We start from the raw sequence: 27,740 nt of genomic DNA on the forward strand, positions 1-27,740 counted from the left end.
GCTCGGGTAGGCCAACATGCCTCTGTCTGCAGGCTGGGATGTGGTCTTAGCTCACACTATTTACCATCCTGAATTTAGAAGATGCTTCTGATGAATGAATGTTGCATTAGCATGTGCCCTGCATCCAGATATATGTATATACCCTCTTTGTTCTCCCAAGTGATCCTCCCCACTTCTTCACCAACCATGCTATTCTACAGAGCGTTCATTTAACCACCACTCCCAACAATGCATGAACACTTCCCCTAGTCTTGTTTCCGAAGCCTTAAAAAAAAAAAAAACAAATCTTCCAGTTGTGCCTGGCTGGGTCAGTTGGAAGAGCTTATGACTCTTGATCTGGAGGTCAGGAGGTTGAGTTCCAAGTTGGGTGTAAAGATTAAATAAATAAAAACTTGAAAAAAAATCTTTCAGGGGCACTGAATGGCTTAGGTGGCTAAATTTCTAACTGTTGATTTTAGCTCAGGTCATGATCTCATGGGTCATGGGATTGAGCCCCACATTGGGCTTCTCACTTAGCCAGGAGTTGGCCTGAAAGATTCTCTCCTCTGTCCCTTTCCCTGCTCCCATGCTCTCATGTTCTCTCTCTCTCTCTCTCAAAATAAATGAATCTTTATGTTTTTTAAAAATTTTATTTATTTATTTAAGAGACAGTGAGCAAGAGAGAGCAAAGGAACAGGGGCAGAGGGAGAGGGAGAAGCAGGCTCCCCACTGAGCAGGGAGCCCAACAAAGGACTCGATCTCAGGACCCTAGGATCATGACCTGAGCTGAGGCAAACACTTAATTGACTGAGCCACCCAGTTGCCCCAATAAATAAATCTTTAAAAAAAATTTTCCAAAAAAAAAAAAAAAAAAAAAAAATTTTCCATACTACTTCTGTACGCCAACATGTATACAAGGACTCTTTTCAATGTAGTAATCACGTAATCATTTTGAGTACTGCAGCTGTGTGTCACGATTTGGGTACATTCTTCTCATCCTACCACATGGTGCACATACTGCATATCTGACATAGAGTAATTCATCCTTAATCTTAAAATTTATTTTTTTAGATCATTCTACTGTATGGGATTAATGCACGTGCATGCGTACACACACACACACACACACACACACACACACACACATATATTAGCAATGAGGAGAATTTCAATGCAAATGAATGTTTCACCCTTACCAGGGTTAATAAGTCATTAACCTAATTAAGAGGCAACCAAACCAGATGGTGAAGAATCATAAGAAAGGGTATAAGGGATAAAAGACAAGCCCGAACAGAAGTGGACTTTTAGAAGACCTTGAGAGAGGTATCCTATGCTTAGGGAAAGTAAATCCAGATGTTAGAACTGTCTTTCTGTCTGTTAGAAAGAAGAATGTTCAGACTCTAAAAAGAGGGAACCCAGAGTATGTGTTTCAGCACAGAATCAGCATGAACAGAGCTAAGCAAATTGGGACTGCAGGCTGAAAGTTAAAAAGAACAATCTGCATTTGGCTGGCTATCCACTTAAAGCACCCACAGAACTCTGCTCTTCTAGAATGGTATTGGGAATTAGCAGACAATTCTTCACAATTGCAAGTCATAAACTCTGAAAGACAAGGAACATCTGGCTCAAGAAAGAAAACAGAAGAAAATTATGTCCCTCCGAACGAGCATCATTTACCATAAAGGATGCTCACTTTTAAGTATTAACTTAAAGCTACAGGGAAGGAAAATCTTGAAACAGATTTCATGAGCAAGAGATGGCAAACAGTAATCCATTGTAGAATTCCCCTAACTTCTAAGTTAGTATCATTAACATGCTCTGAAGACAATAAGCTGGTTTATTTTAATGAAAAATTGTAATTATCTGAAACTTCAATGATATTTACTTGTCACTTTGGTCCCTCTAACCATTTTCACAGAAGGTCTTCAATTTTGCATCTAGACGAGATTGGGCGTGTTCAGGGTGGTATGGCTGTAAACTAATTTTGCATCCAAAAAGTATATTAGATGTTGTTCCTGGGGATGCACTGCTAGGTTGGCCCTTCATCAGTGAAGAGTGAATGAGTGGTTAACAGAATGTTATATGAACATCTCTTGTTGGCATTTCTTCCTCTTCAGATCCTACCTACATTTACAATAAGATTTAAATGAGCAGAGGGCAGCCCGGGTGGCTCAGCGGTTTAGTGCCGCCTTCAGCCCAGGGCGTGATCCTGGAGACCCAGGATTGAGTCCCACATTGGGCTCCTGCATGGAGCCTGCTTCTCCCTCTGCCTATGTCTCTGCCTCATTCTCTCTCTCTGTGTCTCTCATGAATAAATAAAATCTTTAAAAAAAAAGATTTAAATGAGCAGAGAAATGGATTTATTATCTTCTTGGCTATAGCATTGCTTTCTTTTTTTTTTTTAATTAATTTTTATTGGTGTTCAATTTACCAACATACAGAAAAACACCCAGTGCTCATCCCGTCAAGTGCCCCCCTCAGTGCCTGTCACCCAGTCACCCCCACCCCCCGCCCTCCTCCCCTTCCACCACCCCTAGTTCATTTTCCAGAGTTAGGAGTCTTTATGTTCTGTCTCCCTTCCTGATTTTCCCAACATTTCTTCTCCCTTCCTTTATATTCCCTTTCACTATTATTCATATTCCCCAAATGAATGAGAACATACACTGTTTGTCCTTCTCCGATTGACTTATTTCACTCAGCATAATACCTTCCAGTTCCATCCACGTTGAAGCAAATGGTGGGTATTTGTCGTTTCTAATGGCTGAGTAATATTCCATTGTATACATAAACCACATCTTCTTTATCCATTCATCTTTCGATGGACACTGAGGCTCCTTCCACAGTTTGGCTATTGTAGCCATTGCTGATAGAAACATCGGGGTGCAGGTGTCCCGACGTTTCATTGCATCTGAATCTTTGGGGTAAATCCCCAGCAGGGCAATTGCTGGGTCGTAGGGCAGGTCTATTTTTAACTCTTTGAGAAACCTCCACACCGTTTTCCAGAGTGGCTGCACCATTTCACATTCCCACCAACAGTGTAAGAGGGTTCCCTTTTCTCCGCATCCTCTCCAACATTTGTTGTTTCCTGCCTTGTTAATTTTCCCCATTCTCACTGGTGTGAGGTGGGATCTCATTGTGGTTTTGATTTGTATTTCCCTCATGGCAAGTGATGCAGAGCATTTTCTCATGTGCTTGTTGGCCATGTCCATGTCTTCCTCTGTGAGATTTCTCTTCATGTCTTTTGCCCATTTCATGATTGGATTGTTTGTTTCTTTGGTGTTGAGTTTAATAAGTTCTTTATAGATTTTGGAAACTAGCCCTTTATCTGATATGTCATTTGCAAATATCTTCTCCCATTCTGTAGGTTGTCTTTTAGTTTTGTTGACTGTATCCTTTGCTGTGCAAAAGCTTCTTATCTTGATGAAGTCCCAATAGTTCATTTTTGCTTTTGTTTCTTTTGCCTTCGTGGATGTATCTTGCAAGAAGTTACTGTGGCCAAGTTCAAAAAGGGTGTTGCCTGTGTTCTCCTCTAGGATTTTGATGGAATCTTGTCTCACATTTAGATCTCTCATCCATTTTGAGTTTATCTTTGTGTATGGTGAAAGAGAGTGGTCCAGTTTCATTCCTCTGCAAAAAAGCTAATGATGCTTTCTAATTTCATTTATCATTAGCTTTTTTGTTGTTTTTTAAAGATTTTATTTATTGGAAAGAAAGAGAGCGAGCGCACACAAGTAGGGGGAGCAGCAGAGGGAGAGGAGGAAGCAGGCTCTCCACTGAGTAGGGATCCTAATGCGGGGCTCAATCCCAGGACCCTGGGGTCATGACCTGATCTAACAGCAGATGCTTAACACACTGAGCCATCCAGGCACCCCTGTACAACCTTTTTTGAATGGTAATTTGCCCTTAGCTGTTGGAGTTTTAATTGTGTGTTCCCTTTGAGTAGCAATTACACCTGTTGGAGTTTTTCCCAATGTAAATATGTGTGTTGTGCAAAGATTCATACACAAAGGTCAAAAGGAATCTAAGTGACCACATGTAGGAAATGATCATTTGAGTTTCAGAGTCCTAAGATAAGGCCACTTGAAAGTAATTAGTGAGGGACGGCCTGGGTGGCTCAGCAGTTGAATGTCTGTCTGCCTTTGGCTCAGGGTGTGATCCCACAGTCCTGGGATCGAGTCCCACATCGGGCTTCCTGCAGGGAGCCTGCTTCTCACTCTGCCTGTATCTCTGTCTCTCTCTGTGTGTCTCTCATGAATAAATAAATAAAATCTTAAAAAAAAAATGAGTGAATTCATGGGAATGATTTTTGTGATATGCTCCTGGATTTTGAAAAATAAATAAATAAAAGAAAGTTGCAGAAGAATATATGCCGTAAAGAAAGTATGAACCAAATCTATTCTTTATTTTTTTGCTTTTGTGCTTGTGTGTTTCACACAAGGAACCAAATATATACCAATCATATAACAAGTAATATTTGTACTATATTTGTACGAGGAATGATTTGAAGACTTTTTTCTTTGTTTTTTATAAATATGTAAATATGATCCCATTTTGAATTAAAACATGCTTAACCTTAAAATAAATAAATAAAAATATACACATAACTTTCAAAGTAAGATTACCCACCAGATGCAAACTTTCTAAAAACACTTGGAATCCATGCAGTAGGAGGTAGTTGGGCATTTGGTTGCTGCTCATTGAATATTTATGGCTTGAGAACCTAAGAGTTCTTTTGTATATTCTATTTAAAAATTAAATAGGGATGCCTGGGTGGCTCAATCAGTTGAGCATCTGACTATCAGTATTGGCTTGTGGTCTTGGGTCCTGGGATCGAGTACTGAGACAGCTCTGTGCTGGGCAATCTGCCTGGAATTCTCTTCCTCTCCTTCTGCCCTGCAGCTTGTGTTTTCTATCTCTCTAAGATAAATAAGTAAAATCTTTTAAAATATAAAAATTAATGTTATATGTATGTATAACTATATATATAACTATATATAAAAATAGATTTATATATATATATGTATATATATATATATATATATATAAAAATACAACTTCTGACTCCTACTGAGGAGGCAATCCCACCTGAAGCTGACATGTCACATCTTGTGCATCACACATCTCCATCCTCAAAATAATCACAAGGGTTATTCATAAGCCCAAATGCTTTGCATGTACAAGGCAACTGTAAAAGTAAGTGGCTTCGGGATCCCTGGGTGGCGCAGTGGTTTGGCGCCTGCCTTTGGCCCAGGGCGCGATCCTGGAGCCCCGGGATCGAATCCCACGTCAGGCTCCCGGTGCATGGAGCCTGCTTCTCCCTCTGCCTGTGTCTCTGCCTCTCTCTCTCTCTCTCTGTGACTATCATAAATTTAAAAAAAAAAAAAAAAAAAGTAAGTGGCTTCTTCTACAAAATGTCAGGAATGTAAACTGTGAATATTGTTGCAGATTATATCATGTCATGAATGTTGAAAGAATATTCATCAAGGGTATGAAGATAGGGGCCACCTGGGTGGCTTAGTTGGTTGAGCGTAAAACTCTTAGATTACCATGAGATCACGTTCTCAGGATGGACAAGGTTAGGGTCTGTGCTCAGCGTAGAGTCTGGTTAAGATTCTCTCTCTCTTTCCCTCTCCTTCTGCCCCTCCCCCTGCTTGCATACTTGCTCTCTCTCAAGTAAAATAAAATCTTAAAAAGAGTATGAAGATACGTATTTTACAGAAATGCATCATAATCAAAATACATTAGCAAGCACAAAACTAAGGCTGATGTAAATGTTAATAACTGCATAGTATTTTAGTACTCTGCATTGGTTCTGCTTTGTATCATTCTACATTCACTGATTTTCTGCATCTTGTTATTTGCTGTAAACAAAAGTTTGTTTCTTTCACTTTTTTCTTGGCTGTTTTCTCCCATAAATAACATTCTACTGATAGTGCGGATTATTCAGGAACAGCGAGATAATGGGAACTAAAATAAGTAGGTAAGGAGTATTTTTCTTTATTCTAAACATTCCATCTGTCTAACTATATTTATAGTATGTAAAACACCTGTTTTTATTTCCAAGGGACCAATCTGGTTCTAAAGTCGCAGCTGGTGATAGTCTGTGAGGGTGTTTAGATACTATTTCTTGAGCAAGGCAGATGGCTATCAAAAGCAACTTCATAATTTTATTTTTTATCACTATCCCCAAATTTGGACAAACTCAGACAGAATTGACAGGACTTCAACTTGCACAGTGCAGGACATGTGTTCAGTCGGTATGCATAAGCGATAATAACCATAAGCATGTGAGAGTTGAAGGGACCAACCCCCGGGAATGTTAATCTCATAAATATAATGCTATTAATATATAGCATTATATAATTAAATATAATATAGGAAGTCAATCCCTAGGACTAAATGTAGATGAGCAATGACAGTAGTAATTTCCAAGAGCTACGTTGAACTGTTGAATTGACTGCACTTGACCAGGTCTCATTCAGCACTAGCAATAGTAGAGAAGGGTCCCTCTCTATATGCTAGTCTGTGTAAGAAGGCAGAAATGGCACAATATAAATAAGTTTAGGATGAACTGTACAAGAGGATGAGATGTCCAGATCTAGTGACACTGGGGATAAAAGCTAGGGTTTGCAAAAAATAAAACTGACCAACTATTTGTTGCAGTGACTTGGACAATTCCTTGTGTGAAGGACTAAAGGTAAGACAAAAATTACGACCTCTCCAGTTGTGGGATTAACTCAAGGGAAATCAACTTGGAACACACAAAATATTCTCAATACCTACTTCAAGAATATACTGGTTGAGAAACCAGATCCTTCAACCATGTGCAGTCTGAATACTCGTTATCTTTACAGCGTGATAATATTGAAATATTTGACATGTGTACAGTTGGTAAAATTGATGAAATGCAAGAATGACAACTCTAATGATGAATAAGAGAGAATAAGAATATAGATAATAAATATCCATGAAACTTAAGTTCTTAGTACTTTTGATCTGATTATCCTAAGTGAATTAGTCCAATTTTCAACACGTTCAATATTATGTGCCCTTATTGTATCTGATCTATGTGACATTAAAGCATTTAAGAAAATCAGACATATCAGACTGTGATTTGAATTAAATGATTAGAAATTTTCATTAGGTGTGTAATCAATGTTCAAATGTCCATAGAAACTCAATCGTTTTGCTTAATAACCTTTTGCTTTATTGGTTAAGTAAATAAAATATGAGTATTTAGAAGAATGCTGTAAAAATAAATTGGGTATCAGTAAAAATAGTGGTATTCTTCATGCACATAAACTTGGATATAAGGAATCTATCAACATTAAAAAGGGGAGATGCATCAATATTTCACCTTGTTCATAGCTACTAGTATTGGAGATAGAAATTAAATCTAGAAATAACTGCAGGTTAAGGAGAGTGAAAACTAAGGAAAGAATTCCCTCTGGAATATGGCAAATAAGTTTCTGAAAATACTAACGATATAATCATTATTTGAAAATATGTAATTTTAGAATATTTAAATCAGGTAATAGGAAGCAAAGAAGGCCATCCCAAGGAATCATTTTTGCTATTAATAGAACTCTTTTTTTTCATAATCTCTATGCCCAAACATGGGGCTCAAACTCACAACCCCAAGATCAAGAGTTGCATGCCGTACCAATTGAGCCAGACAAGAGCCCCTAGAATTCTTATTAAATGTGTTAAAAAAAAAAAAAAGTGTTCACCATTGAAAGGGAAGTATGTGATTGAATTCAGCATTTAAAAATGTAAGATGAAAGAATTAAAAGTCAAAGGATAACAGGTAAAATTGAAGACTGTATATAGTTAACCCTGTGGATACCACTTGAGAAAGAACATAACTGAGAGTCACTCATTACTGCCCAATGGGAGGGATGAAACTGAAAGTTGAAAGCCATGTCAAGTTTGAAAGCATTTCTGAGACTACCCAGTGGAGGCAGTCAGTAGGCACTTGGATAGATGGGTTTGGAGGTCATAGGACGGATGTCTGGGCCCCGGCGAGATCTCAGGCACCATCATCTGATGGACTGCACATGAAGACCCAATAACCCACTGGGAAGCAGTGAGAAAGGGTAGGGGTTCACAAGGGGATGTGACCTGTCCCATCCTGAGAGGTGTGCAGAAGATGCTGGTACAGGGCTCTGGGAAACACAGCCAGGGACACAGGGGGAACAGTACAGGAGAACATGCGTGTTTGCAGACACCGTGTGGGACAGGAATGAAAACTGTGCGTCCTGTATTTGTCAACACCCTCTCTCTCAGGTCTTAGCAGGAGCCACCTGGATGGAGGTGGATGAGGAAGACAGACTAGCAAAGAAGAGGATTGGTAGGAGGTGAGTAAATAGAGGTGGCAGTGGTACAGCTCAAGAAATTTGGCTCCAAAGGTGAGCCCAGACACAGGGTGATGTCTTGGGGAAGTGGGGTCAGGGGAGCTTGTTATGTTTTATATGGGAAAGAGCAAAGCCTGTTAGCACTGGGAAGTATGAAAGAGAAAGGGTAGTGAAAAGCGAGAGACTAGAGAAATGAAGCATGGGGCTCCTTAAAAAGAGGTGAGGGGCTACAAGGTAAATGCACAAATTCTGGGCTATTAGAGGAGAGAGATGTTCTCTCCATTTAAGCACGGAGGAAGGAAGGGAAGCTGTGCAAGATTTGCTCAACTGGTTTTGAGAAGCTGGTGGGATTCCCACTAGAGGCACTTGATTTCCTCCTTGGCATAGAAAATGAGCTTTCTGGCTTATTCTAAGAAGAACAGGGGAGGTGTGAGAGTTGAGCACAAGACACAAGGAACAAAATTTGTATCACAGGGTAGCCAAAGAGTGAATTTACTAGCAAACATGTGGCATTGGCTCCTTTTAAACATTAGAATTAATCTAATAGAACTTGAAAACAGATTTTTGCAAAATTTGGGTATAGTAAAAAGATAACATATAAACTTTTGCAAAGTTTTAAACTTTATTAAGTGAACGGCTAAAGTCATTCTACCATTGGAGGTAAAAAGACAAATATTATCATTACCAACCATTAAATTAAGTTACTGCAGAACATCCCATCCATTACTAATAGACTCTTTCGTCAAAAGCTAATGGAATTTGGATATTCGTTTTCTATTAATGTCAAAGGTAAAGTAATTTTCTCTAATGAGTTTAGAAACTTGCTCACCAACACTGCAGTCCTATGTACAGAAGGTTTTTATGGAGTTTTGCATCAAAAGGAAAATAACTTGGAATTGTGGCATTTCCGTGTTTCTCTCCCAGACTCTAGAGCCTCATTTCTTACACTCTGTTATCCTACTCATGGAAATCCAGCTCTGACACCCTAGGATCCTTCATTCCATAAAATTCCACTTTCCTGTTCACCACTTTCTCACCAACAGGGTCTGTAGTCAGTGTTTCCAGGTGTCTGCTGTTTCTGAGTGGTTTCAGTAATTGTACAATAAAATGATCCCAGCTGGCCTGGAAGACCCACATTTTCTTCACAGATGTTGCAAACTTGAATGACCTGCCTTTTGTTCTAAGATGAAAGTCAGCACTCTGTTCACTTTTCTCTATCCCTCAGAAATGTTGGGCATGGCCAACGTGTCTCCTGAAGATCTGGCTTCTTTAAAAGAGGTCCTGTTCAGTCTTCCACCAGTGCTTTTGATCTGGCTTCTACCAGCTTTCACTGGAAATGTGCTCGATACAAGGTCTCTTCCGTGCTCTCTTGCTTTCCCCCATGCACTGCATCTTTCTCATCTGCTAACACTTATGCCTACATCTTCCTTCCCTATCTCCCTACTGCCCCCCACCAGAAGTAATACCTCAAACTTCCACGTTTACGGTCTTCTCTCCAACCCTTTAATACCAAATATCTTGGGGGAAAAATCTGTCTACAGAATATGACAATATTGTCTATGCCATCTGCCATTAGTGCCCTCCTCGAATAAGTTCTTCTTTCCATTACTATGGAAACGGCCATCTGACCAGTATTTCTCAAAACACAATGAATCACTTGGAATGTAGTTTAAAACGCTGATTCTATTTATTAGGTTGAGCAAGAAGCCTGAGCTTCTGCATTGCTAACATGTTCCCAAGTGATGCACCCATATTGGTTTAAGGACTTCAGCTTGAAATCCAGGGACCTAAAGGAACATGACTCAAAGACTTAGTAATGTCTTTGCAAGCTGTCACTTGAAAACTAAAGACTAGAATCTTATTTATATCGTTTCAACTATTTTAACTCTCCAACTCAACGTTTGTTTCATGAGACCATCCCTCTATAAAATTGGCTCTCACTGATCCACACTCCTCTGGTGTCACATTCAGTGGCTTTTCTATCCATATCTTAACTGGCCTTCTCTGCTGAACTCAACACAGTGCACTGCTCATGTGTATGAACTGTACACCTGTGGCTTCCTTGGAGGAAGAGCTCCTTTTAATAATATTACTGTGCAAACATCAATTTTATTAAAAGCCAGTAATAAAAATATTTCAGTATTTCTCTCTTCCCTTTGGGCTCCATGCCTGAACTGTCGGAATATCCAACGCCAAGCCCACAGGAGGGCAGAGATGACACATGACCCAATCACACCCATCCAGAATTTTCCTTTGGACTTTCTGTTAGGGCTATTAAGGAAAAAAAAAAAAAATACCTCCCTATGCCCTTTAACCACTTATATGTAAAATAATGAGTTTTGCTCAGAGAGCAGCCACCTTACTCACCATCTGGAGAGAACCTATTCTAAAGATAGATTGTATCTGGAGATGTGATTTGAGCAGCTGCACGCAGGTGTGCCAGATATACCCCAGAATGTGCAGCCAAAGGTATAGTCATTGCCATAAAATGTGGCAATCATCTTTCTTGTATTTCTCTTTGGATTAAAGTAATTTGAATTGGGTTTCCTTCACATGCAACAACAGCTTTCAACAATTAACTGTCCTAAAAATGACTTCTATTTGGCTTCCCTTAAACAAAACAAACAAAAAACTCATTTCTAATGCCTCCTTGGAAAAGTAGGCAAAAGACATTAAGGAAAAATTCTCTGGGGCAGCCTTGGTGGCCCAGTGGTTTAGCGCTGCCTTCAGCCCAGGGCATGATCCTGGAGACCCAGGATCGAGTCCCACATCGGGCTCCCTGCATGGAGCCTGCTTCTCCCTCTGCCTCTCTCTCTCTCTGTCATGAATAAATAAATAAAATCTTAAAAAAAATTCTCTGAAGAAATGAAGAACGTTAAGGTCACAAAATTACTTAACCTTTCTTGGCCACCACTGAGCATTTCTTCTGCCAGCTGAACTTTAACATCTATTTGTCACATTTTGAAAACATGAACATTGAGAGTGTGAATGAAATTTGCAAAATTTGTGGCTTAATATGAAGAGACTAGACACCACCCAGAATTTGATGTTCCCATTAGAAACATTTTATTATCACATAATTAGGTAAGTCTATAGAGTTTTCATGTTTCTTGCATATTTAAAAAAAAATTTTAAGATTGATTGATTTATGAGAAAGAGCACATAAAGGGGCAGGAGCAGAGGGGGAGGATTAAAGGGAAAGGAACAAGTGGGCTCCCCACTGGGTGTGGAGCCTGCCATAGGGGCTCCATCTCTGTAGTCTGAGATGATAACCTGAGCCAAAACCAAGAGTCACACACTTAACTGAGCCACCCAGGTACTCCTTGCACAGATTTTAGATAATATGCATATTTTTGCTATTACAAATGCATCATTTCATTTCTTAGGTTCTGCTGGTATAAAAGTACTATTTTCATCTGTTCCTGTCAACTTTTTAATGAATACTTTAAATTCTCGCAAAATTTTTTAAGTGATAATCTTGTTTATCAAAGCATGGAGTCATCCATTCCTCAAGTGTTGAAAATCTTGGTGTGCTAGACACAACTTACAAAGGAAAATGCTTTTGTTCTTTTTTCCTACCATAAATACAAATACTGTTTTCTACCATAAGTAATTAAAACACTTGCAGAAACGGCAGATTTCAGAGCTGGGAAAGAGAAAGTAGAAGGGAAGCCTAGAGAATCTTGTTCCAGAAAGCAAGGAAATGTTCAAAGGATGATGAGGATATGACAAAGGATGATGACACAGAAGTCAGCCAAAATAGGTTCCTGCTGACCAAACTGAGGACAATTTGGGCATCAAAACAAATCATGATAGGGGCAGCCCGGGTGGCTCCGCAGTTTAGTGCTGCCTTCGGCCTAAGGCCTGATCCTGGAGACCTGGGATCGAGTCTCACGTCAGGCTCCCTGCATGGAGCCTGCTTCTCCCTCTGCCTGTGTCTCTGCCTCTCTCTCTCTCTCTCTGTCTTATGAATAAATAAAATCTTTAAAAACAAACAAAAACTAATCATGATAGTACCAGAGCATAATCCATTGAATAAAATAAGAAACCATGAGTCCACACAGAAACAAATATATTGACAGCCTAACAAAGAAGCAGGTATTTATATGATTTTGAAAATGTTGCACCACAGATATACATTAATTATAAATGAGGATAGAATAACTTTGTACAGGAAAAGCCTGGCAGACATCACTTTCACCGAGGTTAAGTCATGTACCATCTGATAAAATGCAATGAGAAAAAGGCAGCATTGCATCTGTGATTTCCCTGCCAATCATGAGGAAACATCAGATAAACCCGAACTGAGGGAAATCATATAAAATAATTCCTGTGGGTAGAATAGTGAACCCCCCCAAAGTCCATGTCCATTCTGAGGCAGAACCTCAGAATGTGACCTCACCTGTAAACAGGTCTTTGCAGATAGAATTCATTAAGAATGTCAAGATGAGTTCCTCCTTGATTTAGGTGGCCCCTGAATCCAAAGACCAGCATCCTTCTAAGAACATAAGACTCAGACATATGCACAGAGAAGCACATGTGAAGACAAGCAGGTGTTGGAACCATGCTGCCATAGCTAAGAAACGCCAAAGCCTGCCAGCAGCCACCAGTAGTTTGGAAAGAGGCATGGAACAGAGTTTTCTTCTAGCCTCCAGAAGCAGCTAACCTGGCCAACATCTTGATATTTAGATTCTGACCTCCTGAAACTGTGAAAGAAGAAGGTTCTGCTGTTTTAAACCAGTGTGTGGTAGTAGTTATGGCAGTCCTAGGCAACTAATATAGAAAAGGACCCATAGGGGGATCCCTGGGTGGCTCAGCGGTTAAGCACCTGCCTTTGGCCCAGGGCATGATCCTGGAGTCCCAGGATGGAGTCCCACGTCAGGCTCCCGGCATGGAGACTGCTTCTCCCTCCTCCTGTGTCTCTGCCTCTCTCTCCCTATCATAAATAAATCTTTAAAAAAAAAAAGAAAGAAAGAAAAGAAAAGGACCCATAATCTTCCAAACTCCCACCGATATTCCCAGTGTCATGAAGTCAAAGAAAGACTGGATAAAATAGTCCAAACTGAAGAGACATGGTCCACACCAAAGAGCACTAATTAAAGAGACCCCAAAGTGCCCCCTCACCCTTCTGCCTTGTGAAGACACAGCGAGCACATGGCTGGCTGCAAACCAGGAAGCTGGCACTCAGCAGACACCAAACCTGCCAGTGCCTTGTCTTAGACTTCCAGCCTCCAGAACAGTGAGAAGTAAATCCCTGTAGGCTATAAGCCACCCAGTGTCTGGTGTTCTGTTATAGCATCCCAAAGGGGCTAGCACACCTTGATATGGTCAGTAACACTGCCATGATTCTGTTCAGCCAGTGGGAGGAGCAATCAGAAATAGCCAAAGGAAGCAGATCCTGTCCCTCTCTAGGAGGGAATGGCACTGCTAACTCCCTTGGATTTCAAACCACTGTCAGATACTTCTGCTTCAGGCTGCTCAGGACAGCTTCATCTCCTAGCTCTGCAGCCTTTCCAGAAGCTGAGTTTTTGGGTCACTGGGGAGTATGCTCATTGCCAAAGTGTCTCCCACGTAAGCAAGCCCAGGGAGCCATCACTCCTTTGGCAGATTTTCCCCTTTCCTGAAGTGACTTCTGGATTTGAACAGGTGTCATCTTCTGCTTCTCAACTAGTGTTTCTTCTTCCCAGCCCAGGTGAGTAATGGGTTGGGGGTTGATGGTAGAGCTCTGATCTTGGCTAGTAATTGATACCAGTATGTCCTTATGGTCTCTCCTTGCTTTGTGCACCCCCTTCAAGCTTCCTGGCCCTGTCAAACCTGTTAGCTAGTGTGGCCTGAATTTCTTGTTTATCCATTTTCTGCTTGATCAAGTGAACTTCATGAGGGCAGGAACCCACCTGTATGTTCTATAGAACCTTTGTATGACTCATTTCCAGGCTTTGGAAGTAGAGTATCTCATTTGACCTGCACCTTTCAGGATGGGATTGCACACATTTCTAAATCCATGAACCTTCTCAGCCTGCAGAGCTTGCCCATAGCTGCAAAACTGTACAGCAAAGCTGATAAACCCATCAGGAGAGAGCTATGTTCCTGGACTGCCTGGTACTGTGTGGCTTTCCATAAATGGATGGTACACTGCTTTGCACTTTACCTGGTGTGCCCACAAAAGTGAATTCAACTGTATATAGCTTAAAGAACATTTGTAAACACGGGAAGTAAATGAAACATTCACAGTGGGTAAATGAAAAAATTCAGTAAGTAAACACTTCATCTCTGCACAGTCCAGATGTCTGTGCCATGACCTGTTGTACTTCAGGTATATGTGTGCGTGCGTACATATGTATGTTTAAGGAGGCGTCTGTACATTCATGCTTTTGACTACGTAACGTTACCTTATTTCCAGATTAGGTTGGAAATGCTATTATTATAAGGAGTGCAGGACTGTGTACCCAGAAATACTGTCTACACTGTGGAAAAGATTGAATCATACTTTTGCCCCTCTTTCTGTGAGTTAAGTGCATGAGAAATTATACTGAGGGACATATGTCAGGACTATGTAAATATATGTATTAGCACTGAGTAAGCAAAGGTTTGAGTTGTATCACCAGAGGCAAAACTGAGTGCAAAGCTGAGTAATTACATGGTGAATTCAGCCCAACCGAACTGTCAATCTGCAATTAATAATAATTACTAGTAATTATTAGTAATTGCTACTAGTCGCTAGTAATTATTATTGTTGCTGTTTAAAAATTTGTCCACTTTTTGTGGCCTGCAGAGATTGTTTTTTCTCCTGCTTTGAATTATGTGGATAATTACTTCAACTTTCAATTTTATTTTGCCATAGTGCAGATATAGCTTAGGCAAGAAAAACCTCTAAACCGTGAACTTCCTTAATTATTGGTTCCTCAACTATAAAATTAATGGACTGGATCCCGAAACTTTCTATGATTAATATTTACAAATATAAAAAGGGAAAGTTATTTATATGTATCTGTTTTAACCATCAGGAAAAAAAATTAAGAGCAGAATACCTGAAATCTGCCCATTTTAAGTGCGCATAACTGTTTAGACTCCCAATTCAATGCCCAGAGCCAGTCAGCTATTTCTTTGTCAGTTTCTGGTATGCACACAATATATCCAATATTTTGAAACCAGAATATGACAGAGTTGTTGTTTTTTTTAAATATACTACTTGCTCCTTTAGAGCATTATTTAACTTCAAAACCAAATCTAGTCTCTCTAATTGTCAATGGAAACAGTGGGTTACCATAGTTACAAAGCAAAAAGTGTTGATGAAAAGAAGAACAGAAAGACTAATTAAATTTTAAATGACAGATTCAAAGGCATTAAGAAACTGCCCCGATAGGAAAGCGGGGACTTACCAGGCTGACAATCACGGCAAACCTATTAGGATCAGGGTCACACAGTCTCCTGAGATTTTCTATCTACCGGTTGTACAGCGCTTCAGAATACTGATGCCAATGCTGTGTGGCACAGCCTGTGCTGAATGCCTGGTTTCCGACGGGAGAGATGCATAGGGACACATTCTGACCACCCACAGAGCATGCTTTGTGGCCTGCCTCACTGGAGAACTTGATACACACCCTGGCACGTACAAATTACATACTGCAGTACATTGCTATTTTTCCCAAGAGGGAGAACCTAGTTGCTGCACTGCAGACCTATCTGTCCATGATCTCAGTGTGTTTCTCAAGGAAAGTAGTGTCCACCTACGTGGTCGAAGATGTAAGTAGTAGGTGCAGTAGCTTAGATGTCTAACATACTAAGATTTGTTTTTGCTCGAGGGAGGCATCCATACAAAATTTATTGAAATATCATACCAAGAGGACAGTCACATAAAATGATAAAAGAGGAGAAATCTAGTGAACATACAGATGGGAGACAGAACTGAATATGGTCATGTCACTTATAAAAGGATGTATTAAGATTCAACTATCTATTTTCTAGAGTAGCGAGAAATACATACCCCAAGGAATATCACTACTCTATCAAGAGTCTCTGCATAACTCATAAGAAAAGAGGCAATCGTTCCTGGTTATGTGCTAAAAATTGTGTATTTGGGGCTTTTAAGAACCATAAAACTGATTTAAAGAATGGTTTCAAATGTTAAAAGAGAAATGCATAACAATTAAAGACATGCAATGAAACCGGTTTGTTTCTAACGGCCTCTTAGTAATTAAGAGTTTATGCTTGGCAAAGCCCCATAAAAACAGATTTAAGATTTGAGACAGTGTCCGTGAATTACTATAAACCCGCATACAAGTCTTCAAAGGGACAAGATTGTTACTCAAAAAAGGGAATATCTAAATCAGTATAATATGACTTAAAATAATAGATGAATGCTTATTTTGGATTTAATTCTTATTCACTAGGCTACCTACTTCTTCACGTTTAATGGTATATTATCTAGGTTCCTGGAATAGATATATCCAGTACATAGAGTAATGGATAAACATCTGGTGACATGTGGCCTTGCACGAACACAGAGAGAAACCAAGACATAGGCTGAAAGAGAAAGATAGACATGGAGAAAATTATTAATGAGAGCTTAGGGCTTACAACAGAGAAGCATCAAAACAGCCTGATAATCATGTTAGTGGGGTCCAGGGCCTGGGGGTCTGCCAGTGGTGGGGGAGGTTAGGGTTGGAAAGGAAGCAGGTGGGGAGGAGACAAACCTCTCCTGAAGAATAAGGAAATCCCACCTAGTGTCACAACTGCTGGGCTTCTGGGCCACCATGTCCCATTCACCCTCTGCCTCCTCGCCAGGCACAATCTGTCTACCCATAGAGGCGGACCTTTGTTCCTCCATTCTTGGTATGACGAGTATGCCATGCAAACACCCATGTTTCACATCACAAACATGCAGTCACATTCTTTGTAGGAAGAAAGCATATGTGGCGGCAGCCCTCTGTTTTCAATATTCCATGGTTTACCCAAATTGCTTACCCATCTAAATTTTTCAAAGGACATGATTGCTCTCTGAAAAAGACTCCTCATAACCTGTATGCATCCTTCTTAATGACGTTGCCTAATAAAATGCTTCTCATTTCCTTGCATAGTAAAAATCATCACAAATATTACAATAATAATCACAAATACTATAAAAATATTACAAAAATGATAGGTTTTTTAGAAAATGATTTAATTTGAAACCTTCATCGAAAGCTATGTGGAAAAAAATGAAAAAAAAGGTATGAAATCTATTTTGCATTATGAACTTGTAAGCATTCTATTCAAACCAATTTTCTTTCAGTAAAAACTTAATGGCGTCATCAAAGCCATCTTGATACAGTGATTCCATTTTCCTCTTGCTTGGTGGGAAAAGGGCTTGGTTAAGCCTCACCAAGTTTGCCACGGACAACTAGAACAGAAGAACAGATCGAAGCCATAGGACATTACAGTACAAGTAAATGTAACCTATGATTTCTTATCATCGATACAAACAGTGATTTAAAAAAATCAGTTTGAGAAAAATCGAACTTAAAACATTTAACTTCACCCATAGACTAGATGAGGGTTTCTCAGTTTTGGTACTATTGACGTTTGGGGCCAGATACTCATTTGTAGTGGGGGCGGTCCTGTACACCACAGGACATTGACAGCATCCCTAGCCTCTACCCACTGGATGCCAGTAGCACCTCTCGGATGTGTCAACCACACATCTCCTTTGTGTAACATCACCTCCTCTTGACAACCATTAGACTGGATATAAGGGAGTCAATATTTTATATGTTATTCGGTTGAGTCCCTAAGTTTATCTACAATATTTTGCCATACCTAACTATCACCATTTTTAAAAACAAATAATTGATGTGATTTAACTGCAACTGAAATCCTGCCAAAGTTTACTGTCCTGAAGAAGTGAAGAAACAGAGAACTTTTCCCAGACAATAAAGAGCGAAAGACTTGTATGCTCACAGGGTTTAGGTACCCTCAGGCTCATGTGTATGATACATGTTGTAAACTATTAAAAAAAAAAACAAATGAATGAGAAGATGTAATTTCTACCTAAAATTATCAATGAGCTTCCAAAGTTTTGGAAACGTGTGGAAAATTTTAGGCAACTATCTTCAAATACAACTGAACATACAACTCACCATTATGTCCTGATTGGTAATATTAATGTAGAGATCCAGATGCCCTTTATCCTGTGGGGAGATGTCCAGTCGTCCACTGAAGGGTGAGATGGTCACCGTCCGGCCTACAGGCAGGATGGGAAGGCTGTTTGTGAGGCCCCCATCTACCCACTTCTGTGGAAAGAAATACCCCTTGTCAGCACATGTCAACGACACACCACCCATGTGAAGATGAGCACAGATTTTTGAAGAGGACTTTTTTTTTTTTTAAGATTTTGTATTTATTTATGAGAGACACACAGAGACACACAGATATAGGCAGAGGGAGAAGCAGGCTCCTTGCAGGGAGCCTAATGTGGGACTCGTCCTAGGATCCCGAGATCACACCACCCAGGAGTCCCAAGAGGACTCTTTCCTTTTAATATAATCCATGCGCTAGAAATGCTCTCAATTACTATTGATGATGACCAACCAGATCAGTGATTTTCATACAAGTCTTTGTACACATATCACTTATCCATATAAGGAGAACCTCGCAGAATCGGGAAGTCTCTCCAACTGTTTAAAAGCTTTAACTAGATTATTATACACAAAATGTACCTAAATTTTTATGATGACAGTGCAAACACAGGACATGTAATAAGGTTGGGGTTCATTACTAAAACGGAGAGCCACATTTACCATTGATACTGAATAACCATCTACCATAAGAGGACATTCCATTTTTTTTTTTTTACAAGAACTAAAAATTGTCATTTTCTGTAGCAAAGTTAAAAGTAAACTGAACAGGGCAGCCCCGGTGGCACAGCGGTTTAGCACTGCCTGCAGCCCAGGGCGTAATCCTGGAGACCCGGGATTGAGTCCCACATCGGGCTCCTTGCATGGAGCCTGCTTCTCCCTCTGCCTGTGTCTTTGCCCCTCTCTCTCTAGCTGTGTCTCTATGAACAAATAAATAAAATCTTTTTTTTAAAAAAAAAAGTAAACTGAACAACCTATTCAAAAAAAATCCTATTTCCAAAGTGGCACCTAAGTTTAAGACAGAAGGTTTTAAAGCCATAAAGAATGGAAGTACTATATAAAAACAAACAAAACTCCACTGAACTCAGAAGAGGTTCTGTGTTTTCAGACCCATACTCAAAGGAGACAGATGGACAAAGCAGGTAAGAGAAGTTTGTAGTCGCTTCTGCACAACTGTGTGCTAAAAAAGGACAACAAAAGAAACATGAAGATAATGTTCCTTATGCTATCCATTTCGAGGCAAAAGAGTCCCAAGCCATCTTTGAACCGACATATTGAGATAATCAGCTCTAACAATAAACACACAGACACACGCAAAACTGAGGTACAAAAAAAAAAAAAACACACACACACACACACACAAAAACACACACACACACACAAAAAAAACACACACACACACACAAAAAAAATACAAAAAAAAAAACCCGAAGTACAGATTCTCTAAGTAGTATCTGAGATATCTTCCCATTGACAGGGAAAAAACAAAGTCTGATAATGGTTGAGCACCCCTCACAAAAGAATCTTTAGTGCTGTACGTTAAGTTTCCCCTGAACATTGGGAATGCCATATAGAAGAACCAAAGCAGTAGTGTTCAGCAGAGAGGCAGAGGGCGGAGGGAGAAACAGGAAATGCCCTGAACTAGGTTGAAACAGACATTCATTTTGTTCTAAGGTGTGTTTTTTTTTAATGTCTTTTAACTCATTTTTATTGCTAAAACTGGTGACTGAATGTTTAGTATTGCAGTGTTTACAATGGCTTTGGTCAGCCACTAACTCCCCGCAAAGGGAGTAAGAGTAAATACATGAAAAATGAAAGTGTGTGAAAAGTTGAGAGGATTGCATTTGGGTTTGGACAAAATAGAAGTAGAGTAGATTATAATGAAACTGATCTGAATAGTTTACATATTGTCATTCTTTTTAAAGGAATGAGTATTATCATGTAATTACATTATATGTACTATATAGACACAGAGTCACATGTATTTGTGTGTGTTTAACACACCCATGTTCACATATGTTTGTGTGTGTGTGTGTGTGTGTGTGTGTGTGTGTATATACTTATAAAAACAGAGCTTAAAATAAGGGAGATTTGCAGGGAGAAGGCCCCAAAATATCTGGTTCCATGCCTTTTTGTCCCAGACCTTCTTTTTGTTTTGTTTTGTTTTTCTGATTGCTTTGGACATGGATACAGACTTCTGGAATGTGTTAATACCCGGAGAAGAAAAAAAAAACCCTTCCAAAATTATTGTTCATATTCTCAGTAGATTGGATCACCAATGATGTAAAAATATATGTAGTTTTCATCAAGGGAAATTAAAAATATGTACCGTGTGTCGTATGAGCTCATCTGACTTCGTCAAGTTAAGGGAAAGGAGGGCAATCTGGCTCATCACACTGCAGTGTTCTAATTTACCACAGGGTTAATGACTGCTGTTTCCGGGAACCGAAAATTCCTTCTCCAAATTTTCTTCATTCTTGTTAGCACATTCTGATTGGATAAATGACTACGGAAAACATACAGCTTATCAGATGACTTGATTAAATTTGCACCGTTACTGGCTCCTCTATAACTGTAACCCTACCCCTCAGATACTCTACGTGCAATGTATCGGTCTCTCCTGATTTATGCTCTCGGGAGCTCTACCATTCCCAAACACCACACATGCATTCAGGCATGCTGATTCTAGCAAAATCTCTAGAAACAACAGTAACAGCAGTAAACATTCCTCAACCCCAAATTAAAAGTGGAAATATTTTATATGTCACGTGCTCTGGTTTAAATGTCTGCATTTAAACTACTGCTGTCTACGAATTCACTGGCTGTTCGCTACAGATTCCTGCAAGTCATCCCTTCTTTCCCACCCCGTGGACAGCATTCTTCTGTAAGCTAGTAACTACCACCATGGGCATGTATGATTCTGAATCTTCTGCAGGGAGAAAACTAAACTGTGCTGGTTCTTCCCATGATGGTTTTGTATCACTTCTAAAGGCAACTGTCACACCCAAACAGGTCAGGTTATGCAAATGTCAGGACTTGTAAATTTTGCCTTACACACTGATATACTCTGGGAACATATGAAGAATTTGCCCCAGGGTCTATGAATTCAAGCAATTCCTCTATTAAGGAAAAATATAAGTAAGAAAGTGGGATACCTAGGTGGCTCAGTCAGTTAAGTGTTTGCCTTCGGCTCAGGTCATGATCCCAGGGTCCTGGGATTGAGCCCTATGTCGGGCTCCCTGCTTAGTGGGGAGCCTGCATCTTCCTCTCCCTCTGCAGTTCCCCATGCTTGTGCTCTCTCTCGCTAATGAAGAAGTTAAAAATCTTAAAAAAGAAAGAAAAGAAAAGAAAAGAAAAGAAAAGAAAACCTAAGGAAGTAATCTCTACTGTAAGGGCCTATTAATTCTTTCTGCAAGTACCTCAGAGCATCCAATGTGAAGCTGGATACATGCTAGATACTGAGATGTGTATATTTATGAGAAAAACTTGATGCAGGGCTGATCTGTCTTTGGGTGTTTTGTTCAAAAAGCAAGTGAATACAAAATACTTTGCTGGAAGAATGAATGAGATGTTGATGTCTATAATTATTGTAAGTACCAGGACACAGGGCCTAATGGTTTATAAAACGACCTGTCCCGTATTACTCAATCTTTCCGAGAATGCTACCAGATAGGAAGGTCATGCTAGTATACTCAGTTTTCTTATTTTACAGAAAAGAAAACAGAGGCTTGCAGTTACTCATTCTAGCTTACAGGTTGGCAAACCGCGGCCCACCACCTGCTTTTGTAAATGAAGTTTTACTGGCATATAGCTGTGCCCTTTTGTTTACATATTGCTGTGCTGCATTTCCAGTATGACAGCAAACTTGATGTCAGTAGATGTGTCAACAGAGACTGTATGTCCTACAATGCCAGAAGTATTTACTACTGGATGCTTTATTGTATTTTATTTATTTATTATTATTATTTTTTTCTACTGGATACTTTAAAGAAAATACCCCCAAACCCTGCTGCAGAGTATGTGGTCTTCTTACTTGCACTTTTCCTTTTCACACAGTGTAAAAGAGCCATGTACCTAGGGTAGATGTAATTGTTTTCTGCACAGTTGGGGAGGTGGGGCCAGGAGCAGTAAATATGGCCTGAAGAACTGCTTTGTATTTGCAAACATGTCTTGTATGATACAGAGGAAAAAATACTTATGTCCAACAGAACCTTCTTGGTTCTTGATTCTGAAAATAGAGGGGAGGGATGGTGAGAGGGACAGAAAAACAAGGAGATACCCACTCTCCACAACAGAAGTCAGAATTTACCTTGAAGTTAAGAAAGACAGTAGGTGGGGAGAGATAGATGAGCTTTTGTTAATTTTTTTTTAAATTTTTATTTATTTATGATAGTCAGAGAGAGAGAGAGAGAGAGAGAGGGAATGGCAGAGACACAGGCAGAGGGAGAAGCAGGCTCCATGCACCGGGAGCCCGATGTGGGATTGGATCCCGGGTCTCCAGGATCGTGCCCTGGGCCAAAGGCAGGCGCCAAACCGCTGCGCCACCCAGGGATCCCGAGCTTTTGTTAATTAAATGGAGACAGCTAAAATAAAGTTTAAGAAGAGGGTGAAAAACCCTGCAACATTTTACTTCTATTAAAGATTATTGGTACATTGTCTTAATTTTTGAATTTCTGATTTTTCATTAAAAAGTGATGACTAGATACTAACTTTGAGAAAATGCTGGAGTCTTATATCAAAAATATTCCCTGGAAAACTGTTTTTTCAAACAGACAATGCAAAACAATTTAGATTGTTGCTGAAAAATAAGATCTTCTCTTTCAGGATAAATGTGAATTGATAAACAGATTTCCATCCAGCCAAATCTAGCTGGTCACCAGGCCAGGTCACTGCTCTGATGGGACTGAGCCACATATCCGTGTGAAATGCCTAAATCATGAAGAAATAGAAGTCTAAGATCTATAGTGATAATTTTATACAAATGCTTAGTAACAGAGTATTCCACAATTCTCTTTCCCACAAATATGTCAATAATGAAAGAAATAATAATCTATAATCCATGAAAAATTCTCAGTAGACTAGAGTAGGTCAATGTTAACTTTTCTTTATATAACAGTCAAAATATTACCTGAATTCTAATTCAGACAAAAAAAAAAAAAAAGACACACACAAAATACAAAACCCCACAGCTTTTCTTGGGATCTGCATATATCAGTTCTAGAGATGATCTTATTCTGTTATTCTGACATTTTAGTCACTTGCCAATGATAATGCTATCTCTTAAAAAAACAAAAACTTGTTAGTTAAAACCTCCTCTTGAAAATATCATTTTTGTTCCAAATTGATGGATTGATGGCAAGAACTTGTGCAAACGTGCCCTGATAGTACGCATGTTCAGAGGCCATATATACTGATAGAAAATTCATTAGTAAAATTATAGGTCTGACCTTTAATATTTTTGCATCCTTTCATTCATATATTCAGCTGTTAATGACTGTCTCCCATAAACAGGATACTAAAGATGATCTTATAAGATAAAGCCAATAAAAGCTACAAGAACTTAAAAAAAATTAGGTTAAATGAAATAGATGTCATACCACTTCCAACAATTGGCAGACAGATTAGGTAGGAAATATACTGTCTGTCTCTTCAGTTAATCTGCATTACAAAAGTTTGATATTTTTACATGATTGATAATTGATTTAAAAATATCAGGTCCGGGATCCCTGGGTGGCACAGTGGTTTGGCGCCTGCCTTTGGCCCAGGGCGCGATCCTGGAGACCCGGAATCGAATCCCAGATCAGGCTCCCAGTGCATGGAGCCTGCTTCTCCCTCTGCCTGTGTCTCTGCCTCTCTCTCTCTCTCTGTGACTATCATAAATTAAAAAAAAAAAAAAATTAAAAAAAAAATATCAGGTCCACAAATACATGTTAATAAAATCCAGTATGTTCAATACAGGTTCTACCAGATGTAGAAACAAGGAGGTCTGTGCATTGCACGGTAGTGACAGGAGCAGGGTGTACTCGTGGCCCTCCTTGGCACTGCCACACGGGCACTGCTCTGCCTCCCATGGATCTACGGCCCAAATACAAGTAAACCTGATTTCCCTTTCCCCCCACTGCTAGCGCCACCTCTATCACTTTAGAGAAACCACCATAACAAACCAACCAAGTCAAGACCCAAGTTCCATGAAAAGATTAGAACTTAAAACAGAAGAGGTGTTTTCAGATTGATGGAAATTTTTCTGTGATCTCAATCCTCAGAGAAGCTCACACCCACAGCAAAACACTGTGTTTAAAGCAGAGTTAGCATTTCCCTGAAAATGGAATGATTCTGGAAAATAACTTGGCCTAGAAATCCTATAAAACTGTGGGAGGCTCTCAGGCTGATGGAGAGTCCGTGATAAGCACAGAACGACACTGGTGTGTGGTCAACTGTCTGCATAAATGGACGAGGTCTCCCGAGGGCTCTGTCCGTCATTGTGTGTGTGGGGTCTCCTCTTTGTTGGACATCAGTAAACTGCCAAGGAAAACTGAATGCTTTCAAAGAGGCATTAAAATGAAGTAGTCATGTGTCTACTGTGCACAGACACAGGTACTCAGCAAGACTGAGTCCTCCTGCCCAAGGTCAAGGGACTCGGTGATGGTCCCCATCTTCTCACAGCTCTGGGGCTGCATTTCCTGCTGTTTAGCTGTGGCTCTGCTTCCACATTCCCATATAATGGGGAATTCAGCTGAGAACATCTGACCCTTTTAACCATTCTTAGCTGTCAGGGCACAAATCCAAGAAGTGGGAATGGGGATGGGGAGAAATAAGCCAGGGGAGATTTTTTTTTTTTTTATAAAAGGAACGCACTAAGCAAAGTGGAGCAAGAGGCGCAGCAGAGACACACACACTGGAGGTCATCCTGGAGAAGCTGCCCCCTTACTAGCTAGGTGGCCTCAGTGAAGTCAATGAACATCTCTGCATCCAAATATCCTCATCTGTAAAACACCAGGTAGGGATCCCCGCAACAGATGAGAGCATTCTGTTGTAGGTGACAGAAAACAATCACAGCACTGGTTTTAATTTCTTTTGTGGGAGAAGGAAAATGCAGAGTGGAGTGGTAAGGGGGGGGCCTCCTCAAATCATTCAGGGTCAGCTCATTCTGTGTCCAACCCCAGGTTGTGATTTGTGACCTCATGATCCACAACACCTGCTACAGTCCAGTCATCACATCTAAGCTCTGGGCAGCAGGAAATAATGAAAGGTAAGTCCCACTGTAATTCAGTTGGTATCTCAGGGGTCAGCACTTAAATGTGTAGCCATACCTACCTACAAGGGAAGTCAGGAAATGTGGCCTGTTAGACACACTGCACCGGGTCCAGCTAACAACTCTAACTCTGTTGTAAGGAAGCAAAGAAAAGTTCATGGTGCAAGAAAACTAGAAGCCTCTGCCACCGGCACATTTTTCTACTGTTACTAATGTTTCAACAGGAAAGTGTTTAGCACAGTCTTGGATTGGAGTGGGTTCTGGGGCTCAGCTCTGTTGTCACCTTGATTCCATCCTCTCTGAAGTTCCCACCTCCTTACTGTCACACACTGTATCTACATCCTACCTGCTACCTCTTAATAATTGACCACACTGGCAATTCTGGTGACTCTGGATTCCCAATGTCCCCTTTCATAATATATAATCTCTAAAGCATCTTACCATTTTTTCCCATTTAGCCATTTCTATCACTGTATATTATAAACTCAAGCTTTGAAGTAAAATCATTACATTTCAGATCATTATAAAGTTAAAGTTCCTAAGAATTCATTTCGATAGCACCTTTATTCAAGATTTACACCTAAAAATAAATATTAACTTTTACTCCTACAGTAAGAGGGAAAGGTTTTTAACTTACTTTAAAATATTTTATTTTATTTTTAAAGATTTTATTTATTTATTCATGAGAGACACACAAAGAGACGCAGAGACACAGGCAGAGTGAGAAGCAGGCTGCCTGCAGAGAGCCTGATGCAGGACTCGATCCCCGGACCCCAGGATCATGACCTGAGCCCGAGGCAGATGCTCAACCACGGAACCACCCAGGTGCCCCAAATAAAATTTTAGATGACAACACAGCTCACACTTTCTTGGGGGCTAAATACCTGCTAGTTCTGAGATACAGTATCAACAATAGGAAAAAAAATGCGGGAATCCCTGGGTGGCTCAGCAGTTTAGCGCCTGCTGTCAGCCCAGGGCGTGATCCTGGAGTCCCAGGTCGAGTCCCACATCAGGCTCCCTGCACGGAGCCTGCTTCTCCCTCTGCCTGTGTCTCTGCCTCTCTCTCTCTCTCTCTGTCTCTCATGAATAAATAAATAAAATCTTTTTAAAAAATGCTTTCCATGAGCTAATGTTTAAATAATTTTATGTTGCTCTTAAAAAAGTGTGTATTTTGTTTCTAACCAGTCAGAAAGATAGCCTTCCATATGTACTGTATGCATATGGCTAATAGAGTTCATGTCAGAACAGCTGTCACTCTTGGGATCTGCATCTTGGTATCTACATGGCTTTTCCACCTACGTGACCTCTCTGTCCCTTGTTCTCCTTGTCTGTCCCTTTAGGCAGCCATCTGGGGGCCAACCAGTCTGGACCCAGAATTATACAGGAAGCCCAGCAAAGGCCAGGAGAGATCAAAGAAATAAGACTCTGAGGATTTGCAAGATCAGAACTCAGACAGGTTCCCAATCATATAAGGTAAGAGATTTGTAAAAATCAGTTCTCTCTGTTCAGGTACCATGTTGGGCCCTCACGGTGAGTGAATGAATGAATGAATGAATGACAGATATTAAACATTTTTCATGTACCTATCAAAGGCTAAATACATACTATGTATATATGAAACAAGTAAAACGAATCACATCTCTTCATCCAGGAGTATGTGCTTGATCTTGGGTGTTAAATAGATGCTGTGTTTGACTCTACAGTATGAATCTTCAGTATGTGTTAAATAGATGCTGTATTTGATCATAAATACAGATTACTGTTATGTGTTAAGTAGACAGCATATTTGATTATAAAATGCATATTTCTGCTATATGTCAAATAGATGCTATATTTGATTACAAATACATATCTCTGGTATGTGTTAAGTAGATACTGTATTTGATTATAAAATGTATACCTCTGGTATGTCTTAAGCTGTTAGTGTATTTGATTATAAAATCTGTATCTCTGATATGTGTTAAATAGTGTATTTGATGATAAAATGTATATATTTGGTATGTGTTAAAGGTAGCCTATTTGATTATAAAATGCGTATCTCTG

At 39.8% G+C, this 27,740-nt stretch overlaps 1 protein-coding gene across 7 annotated transcripts in view; it reads right to left on the reverse strand.

Moving 5' to 3' along the window:
* Positions 1-27,740, reverse strand: part of PNPLA4 (patatin like phospholipase domain containing 4) — a 112,864-nt gene that overhangs the window by 65,260 nt on the left and 19,864 nt on the right. For 5 of the 7 annotated variants that reach the window (XM_041740614.1, XM_041740611.1, XM_041740612.1 and 2 more), the window contains exons 6-7: positions 18,449-18,601; positions 17,479-17,712 (exon numbers count right to left, since the gene is read on the reverse strand). In XM_041740614.1, the coding sequence (XP_041596548.1) occupies positions 17,581-17,712; positions 18,449-18,601 (285 nt within the window). In that variant the 3' untranslated portion in view covers positions 17,479-17,580. Of the gene's footprint in view, positions 1-17,478; positions 17,713-18,448; positions 18,602-27,740 lie in introns of those variants that run through there. The other 2 variants (XM_041740616.1, XM_041740617.1) reach the window with 1 other exon arrangement.

The sequence above is a fragment of the Vulpes lagopus genome, chromosome X (assembly GCF_018345385.1).
Source record: "Vulpes lagopus strain Blue_001 chromosome X, ASM1834538v1, whole genome shotgun sequence".
NCBI classification, from domain to species: Eukaryota; Metazoa; Chordata; class Mammalia; order Carnivora; family Canidae; genus Vulpes; species Vulpes lagopus.